Source organism: Callorhinchus milii, unplaced genomic scaffold (assembly GCF_018977255.1).
Source record: "Callorhinchus milii isolate IMCB2004 unplaced genomic scaffold, IMCB_Cmil_1.0 Scaffold5, whole genome shotgun sequence".
Classification (NCBI taxonomy): domain Eukaryota; kingdom Metazoa; phylum Chordata; class Chondrichthyes; order Chimaeriformes; family Callorhinchidae; genus Callorhinchus; species Callorhinchus milii.
The window spans coordinates 49820729-49841159 of NW_024704746.1; the positions used below are offsets into that span (position 1 = coordinate 49820729).

The window sequence follows — 20431 nt, forward strand, 5'->3', positions numbered from 1 at the left end:
TCCTGCTCTCTCCCATAAACTCTTAAATATTCCTCTTCTTCCAAGTAGCTTGTTGATTTCCTTTTAAAACAATCACAGAACACCTTCAACTACGGATTGTGGCAGAACTTCCACATTCCAGACACTCTGGGAAAATGTTTATTTTTCTAACCTCCCTTTTAATTTGTTTTTTTGATTATCCTAAATTTGTGCCCACGCACTACAAATTGACCAGCCAGTAGGAACAATCCATTGTTATTTACCAAATTATGATTGAAATCCAGATATTTCTCCACTGCAGAAAAACGAAGATAATTCTGTGGCATAATAAATGTCCTGGTCTCTGCACATTAGCCCATCATCGCCAGCTGGGTGGGTTGCTGTGAGACCAACACCAAAGTAGGGTACAAAATTTATTTTGAACAATTATTATTTTGCCATCTCATTCTTTGAATCATCAACCAGTGGAAATACAACAACAACAGCTTGCATTTATATAGATAGTGTCCTGGAGCGCTTGACAGTGGCAGAGTCTGAATAAGCATGATCAAAATGAAATAAACTCTTGCTTGCTCCAGCTATTGTTCATCTGGTTTTGACTCAGCCTCGCATTCTAAAGTTGTCAGGTTTGCCTCTTTGCCTGTCTTATGATTGCTTGTTTCTGCTTTCTCTTTGCAGGAGCTCCTCAGATCAGTGTCCTGCTTGACGAGCAGCCTTCCTCAGCGTCTATCTTTGATCATGTGGACAGGCTATCCCGCCCAATGGAAACCGGCAAGCGCCTTCCCAGCAAAATCCAACTCATCGCCATGCAGCCCATTCCAGCACCTCCTTTGCAGAATCCGTTGCTTCCTGAAAGGGTTGTGGAAACCAACAGCATAAATAAAGAGGTGAGGAAGCTTGCTGCACTGTACCATTGAGATTACCTCATACTTGGGACAAATTCTGCTTGTTCTGGTATTTTAAAACAAAACTCTCCCTCCCGATATTCCCCACTGTAGAAAAATGAAGATAATTCTATGGCGAAATAAATGTCCAGGGCCCAAGTAAATCCTCTCTTTTTTTCCCATACAACCATAGAAAGGAGAAAAGGAGGTCTATCATACTGTCATGCTGGCTGTCCGAAAGAACCATCTATTTCAAGTTTCCTATGTTTTTGAAGTGTTCACTCAAATTTCCCCAAAAAAGGACATGATAGGGTAAATAAGGAAAAAAACTATTGATTTGGGAAATTGATGACAAGTGGGCATAGTCTCAAGATAGCAGAATAATTGGGAGGAGATGTTGGAAGGAATTTCTTCATTTAAAGGGTTGTCATCTGATTGATATGACCGGGTCATTAGAATTGTTCAATGTAGAACAAGATAAGCTTCAGTGAAGTAAATAATGGAGAAACGAGCTGGAAAGTAGAATTGATTTAAAAACGTGTAACTTGGATTCTGAAAGTATCTGGCTGTAACTTTGTGCACTGCTTCTTTTTCCGTCTGGTACGTGCTCGCAGCAGAGGGGCTTTTCCTGTAACAGGAGGTGGAAGTCTCAGTATTGTTACTTTCTGTCTCTTCTCCTCAGGTTCAGAGGGCTCTGAGACAGAAGTCTGAGATTGAGCATCACCGTAATAAGATCCGACTACGAGCCAAGAGGAAAGGACATTACGAATTCCCTCTGATGGATGATGTTCCTATTAGTGACACCAAGGAGCGACGCAGAGTGTACCGCCGGGCGCAGATCCAGATCGACAGGATCCTTGATCCTGCCGTTCTCCCTTCTGCTCTTTTGGAACAAAGGAAAAGGTCAGCATGCTAAACGTCCTGAGATATAACACAAGAATTAAAGTTGACTGAATAGCTTGGCTTGATCATTGGGCATGGTGGTGGGGTGGGGCGGGAAGCAGGGGTCCTGGGGCTCGGGATAGTGGGTGGGGAGAGTAGAAACAGTTGGAAATTGGGTGCATTACAAATTTCAAAATAAACGGTTCACTGCAATGTTGCTCTTATTCATCTATAACTGATAAGGAACAGCACTTCTGCTGTGTGAAGGAATTCCTGAAGCTCCTTTTCCCAGCTCCAAGTTGTGAATGTGTCAGGATATAGAATGGGTGGATGAGGGCAGACCAATGGCAGCCTATGCTGGTGGCACAGGAGAAGCACTTCAATGTAAGCAAAAGCTGTGTTGTATTTAAGGATCAGCCAACGTTAAGCCAATACATGAAGTGGTTCCTTGGATATTGAAAATATGTGCAGCTTGTCTCTTCACTGAACTGGCAAAAGGCTCATTTTGATGCAAGACATTCAAGTTTTTTTGTGTAGCATTAAATTAACAACAACAACTTGGATTTATATAGCCCCCTCCACGCCGGACGGCGTCTCAGTTACCCTAACCCTAACCCTTGGTTACAACTTATTAAATTCAAGTTTGTGTACCAGCCTGGCTCAGTTGGTTACACTTATCTCTGAGTTGTGCGTTCGAGCCCCACATCGGGATTTGGAACTCATATTGTCGAAGATGATGCTCTAGTGCTGTGCTGCTGGGGTGCAGCATTTTTGGAGGTGCAATCCTTTGGATGGAAGGTAAGCTGAAGCCCCATCTGCCTGTTCAGGTAGTTGTTTCAAATCCCATGGCATGATTAGAAAAGAAGAGTTTCTCGTTATGTCTAACCAACAGCCCCTAAATGGTTTTAGTCTGTGCAACAAGGAATGTGAGACAACTCCAGATAATTCAAGATGCAAAATGTCTCCTACTCTGTTCTTCCTTACTTCCTCTCTAGTTCACGTGCCAAGAGGTCTCCACGACAGCGACGGAGGCACCAGGTCAACGGCAGCATGACAGACGCAGAGAAAGATCGTCTGATCACTACAGACAGCGATGGGACCTATAAGAAACCTGGAGTGAACAATGCAGCGTACCTTGTAAGCATAGAAAATTATAGTCGTCCTGAATATATTTACCTTATTTACTTTCATCCTTCTAGTTGGTTTCATCTTGTGAGAGATAACCTGTGTTCAAGAGCACAAGAGCAATCCATAGGACTTCACAATACAGAAAGCATTCCCTCTAGTCTTGTTCTCCTGCCCTTTTTCCATACTCATATATTTTATAGTTCTGACTGCTCCTGGCCCCTCCACACAGTAAATGAACACTCAGTTTTTGTGTCATCTTCATAAAAGTTACTGCGCCGAAGTTGCCTTTTTGACTCATTAAGTCTGTTTTTCTCAACATGAGTAATATTTTATTGTCCCACTCTCCATCTCGCTTGCTGTATATATCTGAACATTCCTCTATTTTGAAGCATCTGATTCACTTTGAAATGAAGTGATGGAGTTCATGGAAACCATTCATTGTTTTTGTGTGTGTTGCAGTCGGATCCTGACCTGCCTCTGGAGTCCCGATCTCACCCCACACCACTATCAGGATTTCGTCCCAGTTCTCCACCGCACAACCACTCTCACCCTTCAGTCCCCCCACCTTATGTTCCCCCACAGCCATCTATCGAAGAGGCGAGGCAACAGATGCATTCTCTCCTGGATGATGCGTTTGCTCTGGCAGGCACGGGTAGTCCAGTGAAGGTTACTCCAGCGGTCAGCCTTGGTCAGCCAGTAACCAGCACTCCTATCAGGGCAACCAGAACACCAGCAGGCAACCTCTGGACACCGGTATATGAACAAGCCCAGGGTCTCAGCAACCCATATATAACGGTAAATCAAATCTGAAACTCTCTCCCCCAGAAGGTTGTGGATGCTGGATCCATTCACATTTTCAAGACTGAGCTGGATAACTATTTGTTAGGTCAGAGGATCAGGGAATATGGGGCACGGGCTGAATTGGAGTTGAATGGCCTACTCCTGTTTCTGTGTTTATATGGTAGACAGCCTCCTAAATATGTACATCACTATATACACGGTAAACAATGTGATGAGTAAAAATGATGTTGTATGATATGAACAGGCTATATATATATATCACAATAGGTCATATGAAAAATGTGACATGTGATGTGATTACATAGATTAAAATGGAAATCAAATAATTGTAGACTGGTCCTCTCTTGCATTTTCATGGACCTGTCATTTTCAAAGACATTCATGTTTTGAGGCTAATAAGTCAGAGTGTGAATGTACAGATTGCTTAAAAGAGAGAAAAAAATCTTTCTTGTTTTCTCAGAGGTATGGAGAAGTAGCAATGGCACCATCTTCTGGAGGATCGCATCTACAAAGGTAAGACTTGTGTTGCAGACACTCTCATAGTCTAAGCTACAGAGAGCCAAAATCACAGTCTAATCATAGAATTATACAGCACAAAAGGAGGCTATTTGGCCCATCGTATCTGTGTTAGCTCTTTGAAAAGAACTATCCAAATCAATCCCACTCTCCCACTCGCTCCCCATAGCCCTCCTAACCTGTCCTCCCCAAATAATTATCTTCTTCTCTCTTAATAGTTATTATTGAATCAGCTTCCACCACCCTTTCAGGCAATGTATTCCAGCATTGGCTGGAATCAGCTCCATCCCTCTCGTTCATGGAAAAATTTTGTTGCACAAAAAATATTTACGGCCGTCATTCATTTGCTTGAAGTGCCTAAGTGGTCAGGGAAGCAGAAACCAAAAATTAGATGGAAGAAAAATAATTGCTCAAAAGATATGATCTCGGTTGGGGAAACAAAACATCAAAAAAAACATAAATTCCTCAGTTTGGTATTAGCAGTGTGTGGGGGGGCTTCAGATTAAATATACTTCCTCTTATGCCGAATAGGTAGAGGAGAGATGGATAATATATGGAGGGGGGGGGGAGGGGAGAAAGGAAAGCACTGTGGAAGTGAGATGTGTATTTCGATGTGTATTTTGATTCTTGGTCAATATTGGATATGAAAGGTTTTGATGGTTGGTGAGTTGGAGAGCTTGAAGGACCAAGTTGCAGACACATTTCCGCAATACTTTGTTCATGTTTCAAATCTAAGGAAGTATGTAATTTTGTGTTTATTGCTCGGAAATTACTATGCCATTTGAGTTTTATGTGAAGCTATCATTTTAAATTTTACTGGAATATGATCTTTTATACAGCTCCTTTCATATAAAAACTGACGTTTTGAAGCACTTTACAAAACAAAATCAATTTGAAACAAATATGAAAGTTGCTGTGTAGACAAACATGTTAGCTAAAGTGCGAAACCAACAATGAAATGAGCAGTCAGTTCTTTTGAAATTAAGGGTAAATTTAAATGAATACATACATTGTTTGAAAAGAGTGTAGGTTTTATCCTCCAGCCTAGCCCATTTGAGCAGGCTGTTTAAATGCAGCTTTCCATTTAATAAACTTTAATCCTTTTCCGTCTGAGGCATTTCTGCCCTCAAGCACAAAACAAAATTATACCAAGTGGAATTTTCCAAATTTAGATGGACTTTTTAATAGCTGAAAAGCACAAATAGTTTGTTTCCCAGTTCAATAGTTCAACATGTTGATATTCTTCTGTACCACCATGCACCAGAGCAAACAACAACTTGCACTTGGATGGCTCCTTTCAAGAAAGTAAATGGTTCAAAGCGATTTACAGAGGTGAAATGCGAGATGAAGCAGGGTAAGAAAGGAGGGTAAGAGAACAAGGATATACTAGTCTGAGGTAGGTTTTAGAAGGGATTTAAAATCAGAGAGGTCACATGCAAGGTGGAAGTATTTAGGGAGAATATTCCATGGGATAGGGTGGCTGAAGACTTGCTCGATGATGTAGCGGTATCCTGAATGCCAAAGGTGAAATGCCAGCTCGGTTACAGATCCGTACATTGGTTCTTTGCTTGTGGTAACAAAATATACAAGAACCAGTACTGTTGAAACACGATGAGTTGAGGGCCTGTTAATTGCACAATCTCTGAAAAGAGGTTACCTTATCATATTTTCACAGGTAATTTAAACCGTCCGTGTGGTGAGTGTCTCGTTTGTGAAGCTCAATTCAGTTTCAAACTTCACACATGGAAAGGCTGTATTGACCATTGATATAGTTACGTCAGCCAGTACACCCTCACCCCACCATGTCTGCACAAGCATGACATCTCCTTTATATTAAGCTGCTCAATGCATTGCCTTCATTTGCTTTGATATCAGGAGGCATGTTGGAGTTTTCTCCAGCTGTCAGGTTGGAATTAATTTATGTAAACAGAATACTGTTGGGTCTTGGAGGTGCTGAGTCTAAGTACAGAATTTTCTTCCACTAATCTTTTAGCAGTTTTCTGGCCTTAACGCTTTTTCTCCTTCCCCATTGTTCATTAGATCCAGCCATGGACCTGGTCACATGCAGTCAGGACAGCAGATGGTGAAGCAGGAACATGGACACCAAGAATCACTGTATTCAAACAGATCAACATATACTGACGATACTCAGTCAAATGCATGGTCGCGACCCACAGGACACAGTTCAGGTACCAAGTTTATGGAGAATCAATCCCTTCGCAGTGTGGAGTGTACCAGCTTGTACATCTCAGCTGTTTGGAAGTTATTTTGCTATCCTTAATAAAACATCCTGCAGCAAAACGGGTTTAAGAATTTTCTAACTTGTTTCTTTGTTTTTACATTTTGAGGCTATGCCATTAGAGAAAATTCAGGGCTCAGCGGCCCAAATTCCATCTGGTCTTTGCCTGTAAGACGATGTTCTCTTAAAATGTAAAAATTGAGGAAAATTCCAAAATTTCACTCTTAATTTGGTTGCCGGCTCTTTGAAAAAACTGAGGAAAACCGAGATTTCAAAATTGAGATTGAATTTCAAAATTCACTGCAATTTTGAGTCATCTTAAAATTGAAGACAAAATGGTATGGTTGTTAAGACAAGGTGAGATTAAGGTGGGATTTTGAATCTTTTTCTGTACTATTTAGAAAAATACAGCAGTGCCAATAACCTACGTTTTCAGTAATGACCCTTGTGCCCATCTAAACCTACCAGCCTTGACATTTATGTACCACCAGAGCCCGCTTCTTAACCTTCCAACAAGAAATTTATGGCCTCAGCTATCTCTTCGTAACGGAACAAAATGGCTTTTCCTGATAGATCTCGAGCTCCAGGTCTCATTAGCTGGGATCCCTCACTGAGAAAGCTTCTCTCCTGCCTTAAGCTGCTACTCTGTATTACATTTTGAGTCTTTGGGAATATGTTTTTTCTCGGTTTCTTTGTGGAAGTGACCTTGTGTAACCTGAGTTTAATGGGGTGAGACCAAACTGACTGCATATGATAAAGTTAGCCAAGTCTAGACCCAGAGGATAAATATTTATAAGCAGGGCAGTCGGTAATATCATTCATCAAATGGGCTTTTGCACGGCTTAGCATAATACACTGAGCTGTTACGTGACTCCCACTGAATGAATGAGTCTTGTTTCCCTTTATCTTTCTTGTGTTTTCCAAGTTACATTTTATAGGTTTAATAACCAGCTGATGATTTATGTTACCAGAAAGGCAATTAATCTGTTGAGGTACTGATGGCATGTTTGTGAAAAGGGGTACCTGAAAAAGATGTGTTTAGAAAATATCTCAACATTTTAGATGCTTTTCTGGATGCTCCTTTGATAAAAGGATTTACACAGTGAGAGATCAGGCTGATTTTCTGTTTTTAAAGCAGTCGCTCAATCATGCCAGTTGTGCTTTAGCTTTTCTTGATTGCTGACCAGTACAGAGTGGTATTTGCCCTGGGGAACGGCATGTGCCCTGGCAGCGGAGTGACATACAAGCTTACTGATTTTTCCCTACATGCACAAACCTTTTATTTCCATTTAATCTCACCCAGTTCTTATTCCACTATATTCACAGGTGTCAAAGCGTATCCAATGCCACAGGAAGGCAGAGTGGGGAGGCAGACGGGAAAGCTCCGTGTCGGCAGGCCTGGAACAACGCAGCAGGGAGCTGCAGGTTGGTCTCCATATGGAGTGGAAGATGAGTCTACGTGGTCTGCATCCAACAGAGAACACGTAAGTCAGGTCTAACTGGCTTCAAAGGCAATACATTTCTTTTAACAAACTCTGATTCAAAGATACCCATTTTCCAAACTGTTGTCCTTTGTTGTTCAGAGATCCTGGGCCTGCAACAAGAAAGGTTTCCTTTGGTCCATTTGTGATCTTGGTTGTGCGTTTCCTGAGTCAGGCAGGACTGCAGTACTCTAAAGCACTCTTGATGATGGGTCAGCCAGCCTGGCTTATTGACAGGAGGAGAAAAACAATCACTGAGTGCTGAGATCCTTCGCATGTGGCTTCTATTAACCATGTAAGATAAAACCCTTGTGGGTAGCTAGGGTGGTCCTCCCTGCCAAGCAGAGCATCTTGCCAGGGTTCACACATTGACAGCGAAGTATTAGCTAGTCAAACTCCAGCAGAACCTCAATGCACACTCTGGAGCCCTCAAACCTTGTCTCTTGCCGACTTGTGCGTAAAAGCTCCTGGATGTGATAACAAAGGTTTATCCCTCTGGGATAGCGCACTGCAAACCAACAGTCATGCATTCGTGGAATTTTTAGTAGTTTGGAGACTCTCGAGCATGGGAATGGCTTTCTGCATGTATCCAAAAAAGTATCTATGTCTAAAACGTAGCACCCAGATTTGATGATCTTGGTTATTGAATAGTCAGAGGAGGATAAATGGAGGAAAACAATTTTCTTTAGTTGGGCAATCAGTCAATATGGGGCATAGTTTCAGGATTGTTAGCTGAAAGATTGGGGGAGAGGCATGCCTAGAATTTATCCACAATATTGTTATGCTGTTGTGTTTGTTTTAGTCAGGTGCTCGGGGTTATTTTGACCATAGCTCTCCTCTCTTACAGGTACCCAGGACTTGCCTTGTAGAGCCCTCAGTGCCATCCTTACACCTGCAGCACACCACTGCTCTGCATCCTGGTGCCAACTGTGATTCTAACTACAAAGATGATCTGGTACCCAGCCATTCATCCACGTCTCTCATCAAAGCGATCCGTGAAGAGCTCCTCAGACTCTCCCAGAAACAGTCAGCCTTTCAGAGTTTCCACAGTTGATCTCAGTATTTGCAAAATCAGAGCTATCTGCTTCCTGTGGAAGTCAAGTAAGGAATTCTTGAATATTTCCCTGAAGAGGGAGCTGTGTAAAGTATTCTTGACGTGTAAGAAAAGTTTGTCACAAGTTGGTTTTCATTTGGTCTTAAGTACTTCCAAACTAAATTGTTTTTACATTTGTGTTCAGCTGGTGCTACTTTACCAGCTGAAATATTGTCTTCCCTAACAAAATTATATACTGTCTTCCCAACAAGAGGAAGAGAGAGAGAGGAAGAAGTAATTGTGCTGCATTAGTTTTCAAAGTCTTTTTGAAGTCATTTCACCCAAGCCAGTGCGGTAAACCAGAAAACCAGTTGAGGGCAGCAAGAAAGAAGCTGATGAGGGAACCTGGAATCTCCGATCTCTAACCTTGCTTTGTTTCTTTCACTGAGCGCAAGCCAGTCCTCCTTCCCAACTTCAAAAATTGGATTGGAACAGGGGAGCAGAGTGGCACAAAAAGTTAAGAGAAATAAATAGGAGGAGGAGGAGAGGATAGCAGGAGCGACCGAGACAGAGTGCACTGCAAAGTGAAGCAAGCTGTTAGAGAAGACAAGATAGGCAAGTGATATTCAGGACAAAGCGAACGTTACTTGAACACAACAACAACAAGATTATATTTATGTAGCACCTTTCACATCGGGAGGACGTTCCAAGGCACTGGACAGAGTACAGCATTATAATATATATATTATATAATATATATTGTATATAATATATATTATATTGTATAGTGTTCAATACAAATAGAGTCCAGTTAAGCATTTAAATTCCAACTAAATCTTAGTACACTTAGAACACTTTCCATTTGGTGGATCAAATAGATTGACCATCTTGTGAAAGGAAAATAACTTTCACCAATACAGCACCTTTCAGGGCGACATTTCAAAGCCCCTACTGTCAAGGTCATTTATCAGTTATATTGGAAAATTCTTAAATTCATAATTAGTTCTTAAGCCTTTTGCATAGGTTGACCATTGAACTGCAGAAAACTAATTTGAAAATTAAGACTGAATTTGCCTAATTTTACTTGCTGTGAAATGCTAAAAAGGAAGTATTAAACTTGAGTAGAATTTCTCACCACTTCCCTCACCTGATCCCCTTCCCCTCACTGACTCAGACAAATGTAAATCAAGTAACAATTGTGGAGAGAATACTTGCCAAATCTTAACTGAGAAACGCTGGCAATGCCAGCCATCTCTTCCCCTCACCCTGCTCCAATAGCAAGGATTGCTTGTCAAGTTGTGACTGTTTTGGGCAATGAAGTTGAATTTTTTTCGAAACCTTGTCTCAGTGAACTGAGATTGATCATTTCCAACCCCTAAATTCCACCCCCTTTTAGCCTTTGAACCTGTTTTGTTTAAAAACTGTGGAAAATCCCTCAATATAATCTCATTTTGGAAGTGTTTTTTGCAGGTTTTAAATAACAACAAATTACATTTGTATAGTGCCTTTCATGTCGGGAGGATGTCCCAAGGCGCTGGAAATAACTGGCTGGCAAATTGAGACTGATAAGAAAATTGTATTTGAAGAACTTCATATAGGTGCAAAGAAGTGAATGCATGGTTATTTTTTGTTGTGTATTCTCTGCTGAACTCCATCCTCCATCTACAATGAATGGAACTGAAATCTCTCTTGATAGAAGTGAACAGAATAAATGGCCAATCATTGCTAAACTCAGCGATTGGAATCTGTTCTACGTTTTATACCACTGTTGCATTCCCAATGTTTAATTCCCAGAGTGAGATGAATTTACCCTGACGCTGAATAACAATATTGAAGGGCGAGTTGATTTGATTCGCATTGTTTTATTGGTGTCTTTGCAGCTGAAGCAACAGTGAAATCATATCTAGAGTCATGTCCCTGCTGCGTGAGTCAGAAATATGCACTGTCAAGCCAGAGTCTTAAAAATAATAATCCTAGCTCAATGTCTCAAATCAGTTCACAAGAATTTTCTGTCACGGGTAATGATTCCACTTCATTGTGGAAATATAGCCTGAATTGGGAGGTCTATGTACATCATTAATTCTAACTATGAACCATGGTTTCTGAATGTCTTGAATATTGTTGTGCTTCTTGGCACAGCCTTGAACAGGCAGGGCCATCACACCGTCTGCCTTGCAATGCAGACCGTCTTACAGAACTAACTATATGTGTATGGCAAATCAGTTGTGGTCCAAGAAAGCTCCAAGGTCCAGGAGATTTTCCCCACACTTTCAAGAAAATTCAGTCTGGTGAACAAACATTCCATTTTTTTTGTAAGTGAGTTTGCATTTAATATTTTTGACAATGTGTGCTGGCAGGCCCAGCAGAATATTAATATGTGTAAATATTTGTGTGTATATATGTGTGTGTATATAATTGTGTGTTTCTGTTGTATTTATTTTGCATGTTTTTCTACTGTCAGGGTTTCCTGCACAATTTTGAAATGAAACGTAAATTGTTTTTCAGTGTGTTTTTAAGTTTCCAAGTTGTGATTGTCAGCAACAAGACTCAATGTCAGGACAGCCTGGGTTCACTTGCACCAAACCACATCATTGTCTTTCGCACTGACCTGCTTTGTGAAGCTAATGTTGGTTAAGGTGAATCAAATTTTTATGTAACATGATTGTTATAATTCCAATCAAGGCAGATGTGACATTCAGGGTGGGTTGTGAAATTGTTTTAAAATAATCTTTGCCTCAGAAAACACCGGTTTGTCTTTGACTTTATACCATTATTGCTCACAGAAATCTGAATAACACGACACATTGAAAGCAACATGTCATACCCTCGCTTTTAGTAAGATAGCTTAATATTGGTGGCATGCTTACTGGACAATGTAAAATTCATAGCTTGTATTCCAGGGTTAAGGGGTGCTTGATTATAACCGGGCTCATTTTGTTGAATGTCTCCAGTTCCTGACAGGTGGACCTGGTCATTTAACCAAAACATTTCAGACTAAAGGCTGGAGGGTCACTGTAATGCTTGCTGTTGCCAGCCAATGAATGAGTCACCTTGACAGCAATCAATTGGGTAATTTGCGCTTTGTGTATTAAACTCCATTATAGGGATGACTGCTGCATTATGCGAAGCCATCATTTGGAAATAATGGCTTGGGGTCAGACTCAGCCACTGTCAAGTGCTCCGGGACCTACCCCAGAGGAAGGGCTCTATATAAATGCAAGTTGGTGTTGTGGGAAAAGTAGGCATTTATATTGTTATATCAGGAGCAGTTTTGAATCACTGAATAGTCTAATGGTTCCCAATTGTCAGGTCTTGGAAAGGAGAATGACTTTAAAAGGCTGTATCCTTTAAAGCACAAGTTTAATGTACGGTTTCTCCAACTGTGTTCACAAATGGGGAGAAAAATTTCAGGATTTTTTTCTGAATATCAGAAGCACAAAATTGCACCATGCAGTATTGTTGGTTCAACACACCTCGTTCGTATTGTGGTCTATGGTTGTAGGTTTCATTGGTGAAAGGTAAAACATCCAATTGTAGTTTTACCCTATGGTAAAACGACAATGATATTTGTGATAATCCATATTTCATCATGTTCTGCTTCAGATGTCCACACATTTGCTGCATCTTTCTATCTTGACTCATCAAATGGACACTTTCAAATGAGACGTGCCTTTTTCAAACATTGTGGAGGTGAATATTCTTGTTGTTGCGTGTCCTTAGATGTTGTTAAGGAGTTGTAGGGAAGAGAAATTGAACACAAGCAACTCAACCAGTGAGTGTACTGACTCTTAGGATAAAAAATCCTCTTCGTTAAAACCATATAAAATATCACCTGCATTCTTGGGTTAATGTGAAGCTGATCTGTACACCTAATTTAGCTTCTTATTCCCTCCCGGATTTTATATGGTGGTAGCTGAAGTTCAAGCTTCCCAGCAGAGTTTCTCAAGCTAAATGTTCAGTAACTTGTCAAAATATTTTTGCTTTTAGCAATATTCTCCATTTATTTCAGTAGTTAGGTGCAGGAACTGAAAATTGAAATCACACGAGCAGTTCAGAGGCCTACAATTCACTGTTTCTGGCTTTGCTTCATACTCTTTGTCTCCCTTCCCATTCCCTACCACAATGTCCTGTCTGGAGCTCAGCTTCTTTTCTCAGCCTGGTAAAGTATTAAATTCCTGCACAAGGGAGAAATGTTTCAATAGGTGTTAATCCAATTTTTTTTGATTAAGTAAACTGAAAACAATGCACTGAGATACACCAGGGCGGCAGAACCGGCGTGCACAGATTCAGGGGTGCAACGCTGCATTTTCAGGAGAGAAATTAGGAATTTTTTTACCCAGATGGTAATTAACAATTGGAACATGTTACCAGAAAGGTTGGTTGAAGCCAGGATTCTGGACTCATTGAAAAAGCAGTTTGAGACTGTAATGGGAGGACAGTTCTCAAAGCGTAGATGTTCTCAAAGGGTAATGTCAAATGAGCTGAATGGCATCTTCTCATCCAAACCTCTTGTGATCTTTTTCCTTCTTTGGCCTTTGGATACCATCGTTTTAACACAGCACCTTGTGAATTTCATGTTATCACTTGCTTTGGGCTTCTTTGTCACGATCAATGGATACATTGCTCTACTACAGATTTCAACTCCACATCTCCAAAATTCTGCAAATATTTTTAGGAAAGAATAGAATGCAGCAGCCTGAGCTCTTTCTGCTTACGATGTTCTGTTAAGTCCTATGGAACGTCCTCCCAACCTGAAAGGTTCACTTTAAATGCAGATTTGTATTTTTTATAACATTAGGACTGAATCGAGTTCTTGCAGTACCAATCCGGTGCTCTCTTCTGTTGCAATTCAAAAAGAGTCGGTTTTGAGACAAGCATTCAACTTGTCCCTCATCTCCAATGCAGTGGACTTGCTAAACATTTAATAACTTTGTACTTTGTACTCAAGTCCCTTTAGGAAAACATTTGTTGGTCTCTTTCCCCTTCCCCTTTGCAGGTTCTATCCATTCCATGGAGTGCCTTGCCTTTTATTTTTACTTCTCATGTGAAGAACGTTGATTTGTAAGTATATAACTTTAATTTACCAGTCATTAATCCATGTAATACTCTGTTGTGTTTTCTGTGTTATTTCTGAACTGCTACCTCTAGTTTCCACAACTGGTAACATGCATTTAGCAACTATACCAGTTGAGGCAGTGAATCCAGGGCATTAATCATTTGTCTGTGTCAGTGTGATCTATCCCCAAGGCACCCAACTCAGTGCCTTCTCTTTCATTTTGACCCAGTCACAAAGATCTTCAGTTTTCTTCCCTCTAGCAGTTACAAATCTATGTCCATGTCTTATTCCTAATTCCTAGTGTTCATTGTCATTTATTAGGTTATTTTCATAAAGGTAACCTTCCACTTCAAACAAATGCTTTTTAATAGTTTTCCAACGATTAGAGGTCAGACTCATGGGTCTGCAGTTTCTAGGAAAGGCTGTTACCTTTCTTAAATGTTTCCTTCTAGTCTGCCAAGACTTATCCTGATCTTTAGATCAATGAACACTATGATCCCCAAGCCTTGGTTCTTGCCAACGTACACCAAAACTCTCCAGAATTTATGAGCATGGTGCTTCCTTGGTGCAGAGTACATATTCCATATCAGACAAACAGAAATTTCCATAGGTTTGTGAATCTCTCACTTGTATGGAAATTCTTAAGCATGGAGATGGGATTTTGGCTCACCAAAAAGAGATTAATCGTCCATTTAATTCAATCCAAAACATCAATGGGGTAAAGTTTATCTTAGATATATCCAAAGGTATTGTATTGCATTGACCAGTCATTGTTGGTAAAGGAACATTTGGAACATTTTCTACAGTTTTGGACATCTTATCTTGAATGGATTACACTGTAGAGTTTAGTGCAAAATGACAGGAGTAATTTAGGAGGTGATTTGTTTGGATGGTTGTTTGGCAGAAGAATCCATAACAACGCATAAGCTGCAAATTTAGAACAAAGATAATTAGAAATAAGGTCGGAAACTATTTCTTCATACACAGGATTGGGAAGATATAGAACACTTTGCCCCAGAAAGCTGTAGAGGCAGAATCAAAGGGGTTGTTTAAAATAAAGTTAGACGAGGCTTGGATAGCAGAAGTCTTAAGGGTATGGCGAAAGGCCTCAGTGGGCTGAATGGGCTTGTCCTCCATTTTCTTACATTTCTATGAATCCAATGGCCTCCCTCTATGACTTTAATTACAAGGAGATGGAAATTGCCTCTTCAGAAGGGGGCCATTTGGCCCATTGTATCTATGCCATACCTACCTGTTTTTAAATTAATCCCATTTTCCATTTCCCCATATCCCTTAATATTTTTGGTGCTCTGTTGCTTGTCCAGTTGTTTTTTGAACAAGCTTCTGATCCGGTCTCGACAGCCACTTGTGGTAATGAATTCCAAAACAAACATGAGTTGTAATTCTGGTCACCAAACAACAGCCTAGAGATAAAAAGGTAGCAGACGTGACACAGGTCTATGTTGATATAAGCATTAACTTGGACTTTCGAGTGCAAACTGGAAGACACAAGTACTCCTCTCTTCCCCCCCATCTTTCAGCCAATGCATGTTTAGAATTCACACCAAACAAAAATGTTGTTGAATTCATTTTTAGAAACATTTGTCTGCCACACAGTTCTCCTGACTGTAGAATGAGCTTTCAACACTCTGAAAAAATTATTTTAAAAAAATAATAAGCAATTCTATTGCTCCTCAATGCCAAATAAGACATCCCTCATGCCTTCTTTTCCCTCTGCATTGATATCAAACTTTAATGCACTCTTCCTCTCTTCTCTTAACTCTTTAATATCCAGAAAGTAAATATTGTCAAACTCCTCTTTACAGTCAAGGCTTTCAGAATCTGAGTTTGAAGAACACTACTTCTCTGTTACTCCCATGCTCTTTACTACTTTTCCCAACTATGGTGCTCTGCACTACAATCCTTGTGAACTGTCACAATAACTTAGTGACTCCTGCAGTTTTACCAGACTGCAAAAACACACCATTGTAACCGGTAAAAAGAACAATTTTTGAATTCATTTTATTTACTGGAAGTTGTATTGCGCTGCACTGAAATTAGATCACGGCAGGTTTTAACACGTAACATAAAATGGCTGCTTTTTTTATTGATCGATTTATAGACGTGGCACTCAACTTTTTAAACAGAAGATGTAAACGTTTAAAAGCTTGCTCAGAATCCTAAATAATAATAATAATCCTTGCATTTGATTTAGCGCTTTTCACGTCTTCTAGACGTCTCAAATTGCTTCACAGAATATGCTGTAAAGTGAATTGACTTTCCCGCCCGGTGTTGCACCCTTACATTGTGAGGAAATAAGAATCCTTGCATTTGTTATAATGTCTGTCAACGTTGGGTGAACATTTCAAAGTGCTTCACAAGATTTACTGAAAAAGTGTTGTGACTATTTTACAGTCGAGTGTGGCAGTCATTTTGTGGAATATCCCAAATTAAATTTGTAGCAACAATGCCATGCCTTCTGGCTTGTTATGAATAGGTCTCCTTTGAAAATGGACCACAGGGCTACACATTATCCAAAGAAGCAGCGTTTTAAAGAGCATGTACTGTAACTGCCTGCAGCTAAGTCAGAACACTGACCAGATGATTATGTCAGTGTGAAATGTGTGAATCCTTAAATTATGCATTGCTATTAACCTCTTGAGTATGTGTAACAGCGAAGAGTACGACTTCACTTGGAGGGGAGCGGAAGTTGCAAAGGCTTTCAAGAGATGGGTTGAAGTGCTGCCTTGGGGAGGCAGATTGAATCAAGGTTTGCAGGATCTGTCCAAAGGTAGGGCTTATCACCTCTTGCCTGTAATTTGAACCAGGGAACCAGGCAAGGCAGCAGCTACGACTACCATAGCCATGATTAAAGAAGGGATTGTGGACAGCGAGAAACATCTTTTGGTGAAATAATTGCCTATTAAGTTGATCTTTTGGCCAAAATATTTTCACACCAAATACTGTTTGTACAAGCAGATACGAATTTTAGAATCACAGATCCTTTTACAAGGAGAGTTTTTTTGTTGATCAGAAAGGTCATTTGCATATTCTGTAGCTTTATACTGCCCGGTTGAGCAAGAACTCGGTGATTTGGATAACTGAATTTAAATTTCACATCAGCAAGTGAAGTAGGATCAATGTGCCAACGACCTCATCCTACAAGTACCTTTCACCAACGTAGATTTTGTTTTTTAAAATACTTTAGTTAATCTACAGGATATGAAATTTTCTATGTTTTTATATAGAGAATGAAGGGATCCCCAAAGCGGATTAATACAAACAAATCAACACATCACATTTTGGGCTGACTCTATGTTCATTTGCAGCTGTTTCTTGTTTTATTGTGGAGGTGGTTGTGTCAGTGCTGTTGCTCAAGACTTTTGAATTGACAATTGATGGAAAGGGAAGTGAAAGGTTTTGGTGATCGTGGAGCTCTCTTTTCTCCACTAATCCACCCTGCACACCTCACTATTGCCAGCCACCACATCATCATATCCAGTGTAATGATGAAGCTTTTATACTGGACTTAGCGGAGATCATGGAATCCACAGAAACTCGGAAAGGTGGTGATTGTAGACTTCCATCACTGATAAAGATGAATATCCCAAAAGATTATCAGATCAGTCCTCACTGTTCATCTAGCAATAAAGTGTGCTGTGTAAGTGTAGTTGACTTTCAACAAAGTACACATCAAGCAAGGGGGCAAGCTGCAGGTTAAGGTGAGCAACTTTGTTGGGGATAAGGTGGGATACCATGCAGCAGCTTTCTTTAACTTGTGCATCCCTTCATTGTTCTGTCAGATCTGAGCTACTTCTCGAATTAATGCAGTTGATTCTGACGAGAAATGACAGTGATATAAATGATTTTGTATTTTACACAGGCATTATTTTTTATGCTGATCTGAGTGTGTATTTGCATTTTCTGACAATGAAAATGCTTCCATTTTTGTGATAAACTTGTTATTTCATCTTTGTGATTTCAGAATTTATTAAATTGTGAAATAAAAAGGGAGCTGTCTTTTTGTACCATGGTCCTGTCTTGTTTTACTTTGTGAGAAATATAAATTTTTCCATGGTATATAGTTTGACACATGGGGTCTGCGCCCATTGGGGGAGTACAATCCTAACAAGATGTGGGGAGCTGGGGTGGAGAGAGCTTTAAATAAGCAGTGGCCTTACCAAGGGCGAGGAGTGCACCCTCAGTCCCCTGATGTTCTGTCAGTCTGCCTGTCAGATCTCAGGGGCTGGATGAGCGCAAACTTCCTTCAGCTGAACGTTGACGAGATGGAAGCCATACTCTTTGGCTCTCGTCAACGTCTAAAATCTCATGGCTCTCACCTCCTCCACCTACCCGACCTCTCCCTAAAACTCCGAACCCCTACGCAACCTCGGCATCAGGTTCGACCCCCATTATCCTTCCTCCCCCACATCCGGTCCCTCACCAGCACCGCTTTCTTCCACCTCCAACGCATCGCCCGTCTCCGCCAATACCTCTCCCCAAAAGCTGCTGAAACACTGATCCATGCCTTTGTCACCTCTCGGCTGGACTTCTCTAACGCCCTGCTCACCAGTCTCCCATCCACTACCATCAATAAAATCCAAATCATTCAAAACTCTGCTGCCTGCATTTTCACCCGTACGAAACTCCGCTCCCCGATCACCCCAGTCCTTGCCAGACTGCACTGGCTGCCTGTCCCAGAGAGGATCGATTTCAAGATCCTCACCCTTGTATTCAAGTCCCTGCACTCTTCTGTACCCCCCTACCTCTCTGATCTCTCTCCTCAAAACAGTACCCGTTGCCTTCGTTCCTCCGGGTCTGGCCTCCTTATCTCCCGAGTCCTCCGCTCCACCCTCGGCGGCCGTGCCTTCAGCCACTATGCCCCGAGGCTCTGGAACTACCTCACTCACTCCCTTCCCATTTTCAGATCTCTACTGAAGACCTTTCTTTTCGACCGCGCCTTTGGTCACATATCTCCCCGTCCCCCTGGCTCGGTCCCAGGATCCATTACTGTAAAGCGCTCTTGAGACGCCTTCCGGAGTGGAAGGCACTATATAAGTCCAAGTTGTTGTTGTCGAGGAGCAGGGATGCCTTCCAGCACCGTGGCCAGAAGCAACATCTCCCCAACAGTGGCTCAATCAAGTAGCCCCCCCACAAGGAAGTTGAAGACAACAACAAATTGCATTTATATAGTGTCCTTCACACAGGCTAATGTCCTGTAAAGCTTCACAGTGACGGAGTCTGGCGAGCCAGGGGGAGAGGAAGGGGCGGAGGTGACCGTCAGCACGATCAAGAAAGGAAAGTCTTTAGACAGGATTTGAAGGTGGGGAGTGAAGGGGCAACAACAACAAGATTACATTTATATAGGCAGAATGATTGAGGGAGAGAGTTCCAGAGTTTTGGAGCATAGTGGCTGAAGGCATGGCTACTGATGGTAGAACGGAGGGGACGAGGGACAAATAGGCTAGAGGCAATGGGTGGTGGAGTGGGGTGTAAGCAGATTGGATAGATAAGGAGGTGCGAGGGTATTAAGTGATTTGAAAACGAGTTAGAGGATCTTGAAATCAATCTGTTAGGTAATTGGGAGCCAGTGGAGTCTGACAAGGACTGTGTATCAGCTGTCCTGCTGGCGAGTGAGCATCAGGACTAAATTCCATGGGCTTAGATTAGAATTTAAATGGAACAGATTTGGATCTGCACATCCCTTATTGTTGGTGTTTCCCATATGTTTGATAATGCTACTGTTTTCCCACAACACCACGTCCTGTAATGTTGGTGCCAGGAGTGGGATTTTTTGATGACGCAGCTCACAGGATTGGTGAAAGAAGCAGATAACACCAACCCATTCACTTCCCAACCCCCGGTTATAGTAATGCTTGATCATACCAAGGAGAGTGACACACTTTCATCAGGAGATTTATTGGAGATAGTGTGGCAGTCTGAGGCTTGAGTACTGAGCCAATGGGTTGAGATGGGTACTACTGATTAGGTGAGGCTATTATGGAGTGGAAAATTATATGTGTATGGTACAATATAGATGATTGTGACCACGACACAAATCCTTTGGCACCTAAATTTCAAGAGTTTCAAGGGGAAGAACAAAGAGTAAGATTCCGAACAGACTTTTTGTACAAACCAAATTTTTAAAAATCATTTTTAGTTTACCGTGACATTGGCTGGATAGTTGCACTATTTTTCCACTACACTAAATTCTACAATATACCAAATAAATCCCTGGCGTCTACAATTCTACAACATTGCTAAATCAGTTCTTCGTTTTCTGTGTTTGGTGGCACAGTCATAGGTTTGTCAGCAGAAAGATTGTGAGTGAAATTCCTTCACTCAGAGCGTTATCAATGCACATAGATATGGTGTTGGGAGAGCTGCAGATGGATGTACAGGAACAGCTGTAAGGATCAGTGAGGAAGCAGT

The 20431-nt window shown here is 41.1% G+C and overlaps 1 protein-coding gene across 1 annotated transcript in view; it reads left to right on the forward strand.

The window, feature by feature from the left end:
• Nucleotides 1–14254, forward strand: part of si:ch211-1e14.1 (UPF0606 protein KIAA1549) — a 56623-nt gene extending 42369 nt beyond the window's left edge. Inside the window, exons 16-24 of the mRNA XM_007910374.2 lie at nt 658–866; nt 1546–1766; nt 2741–2882; nt 3333–3668; nt 4135–4187; nt 6231–6379; nt 7756–7913; nt 8758–9011; nt 13940–14254. Coding sequence (XP_007908565.2) covers nt 658–866; nt 1546–1766; nt 2741–2882; nt 3333–3668; nt 4135–4187; nt 6231–6379; nt 7756–7913; nt 8758–8964 — 1475 coding nt within the window. The 3' untranslated portion in view covers nt 8965–9011; nt 13940–14254. The remainder of the gene's footprint in view (nt 1–657; nt 867–1545; nt 1767–2740; nt 2883–3332; nt 3669–4134; nt 4188–6230; nt 6380–7755; nt 7914–8757; nt 9012–13939) is intronic.
• The last annotated feature ends 6177 nt before the right edge of the window (nt 14255–20431 follow it).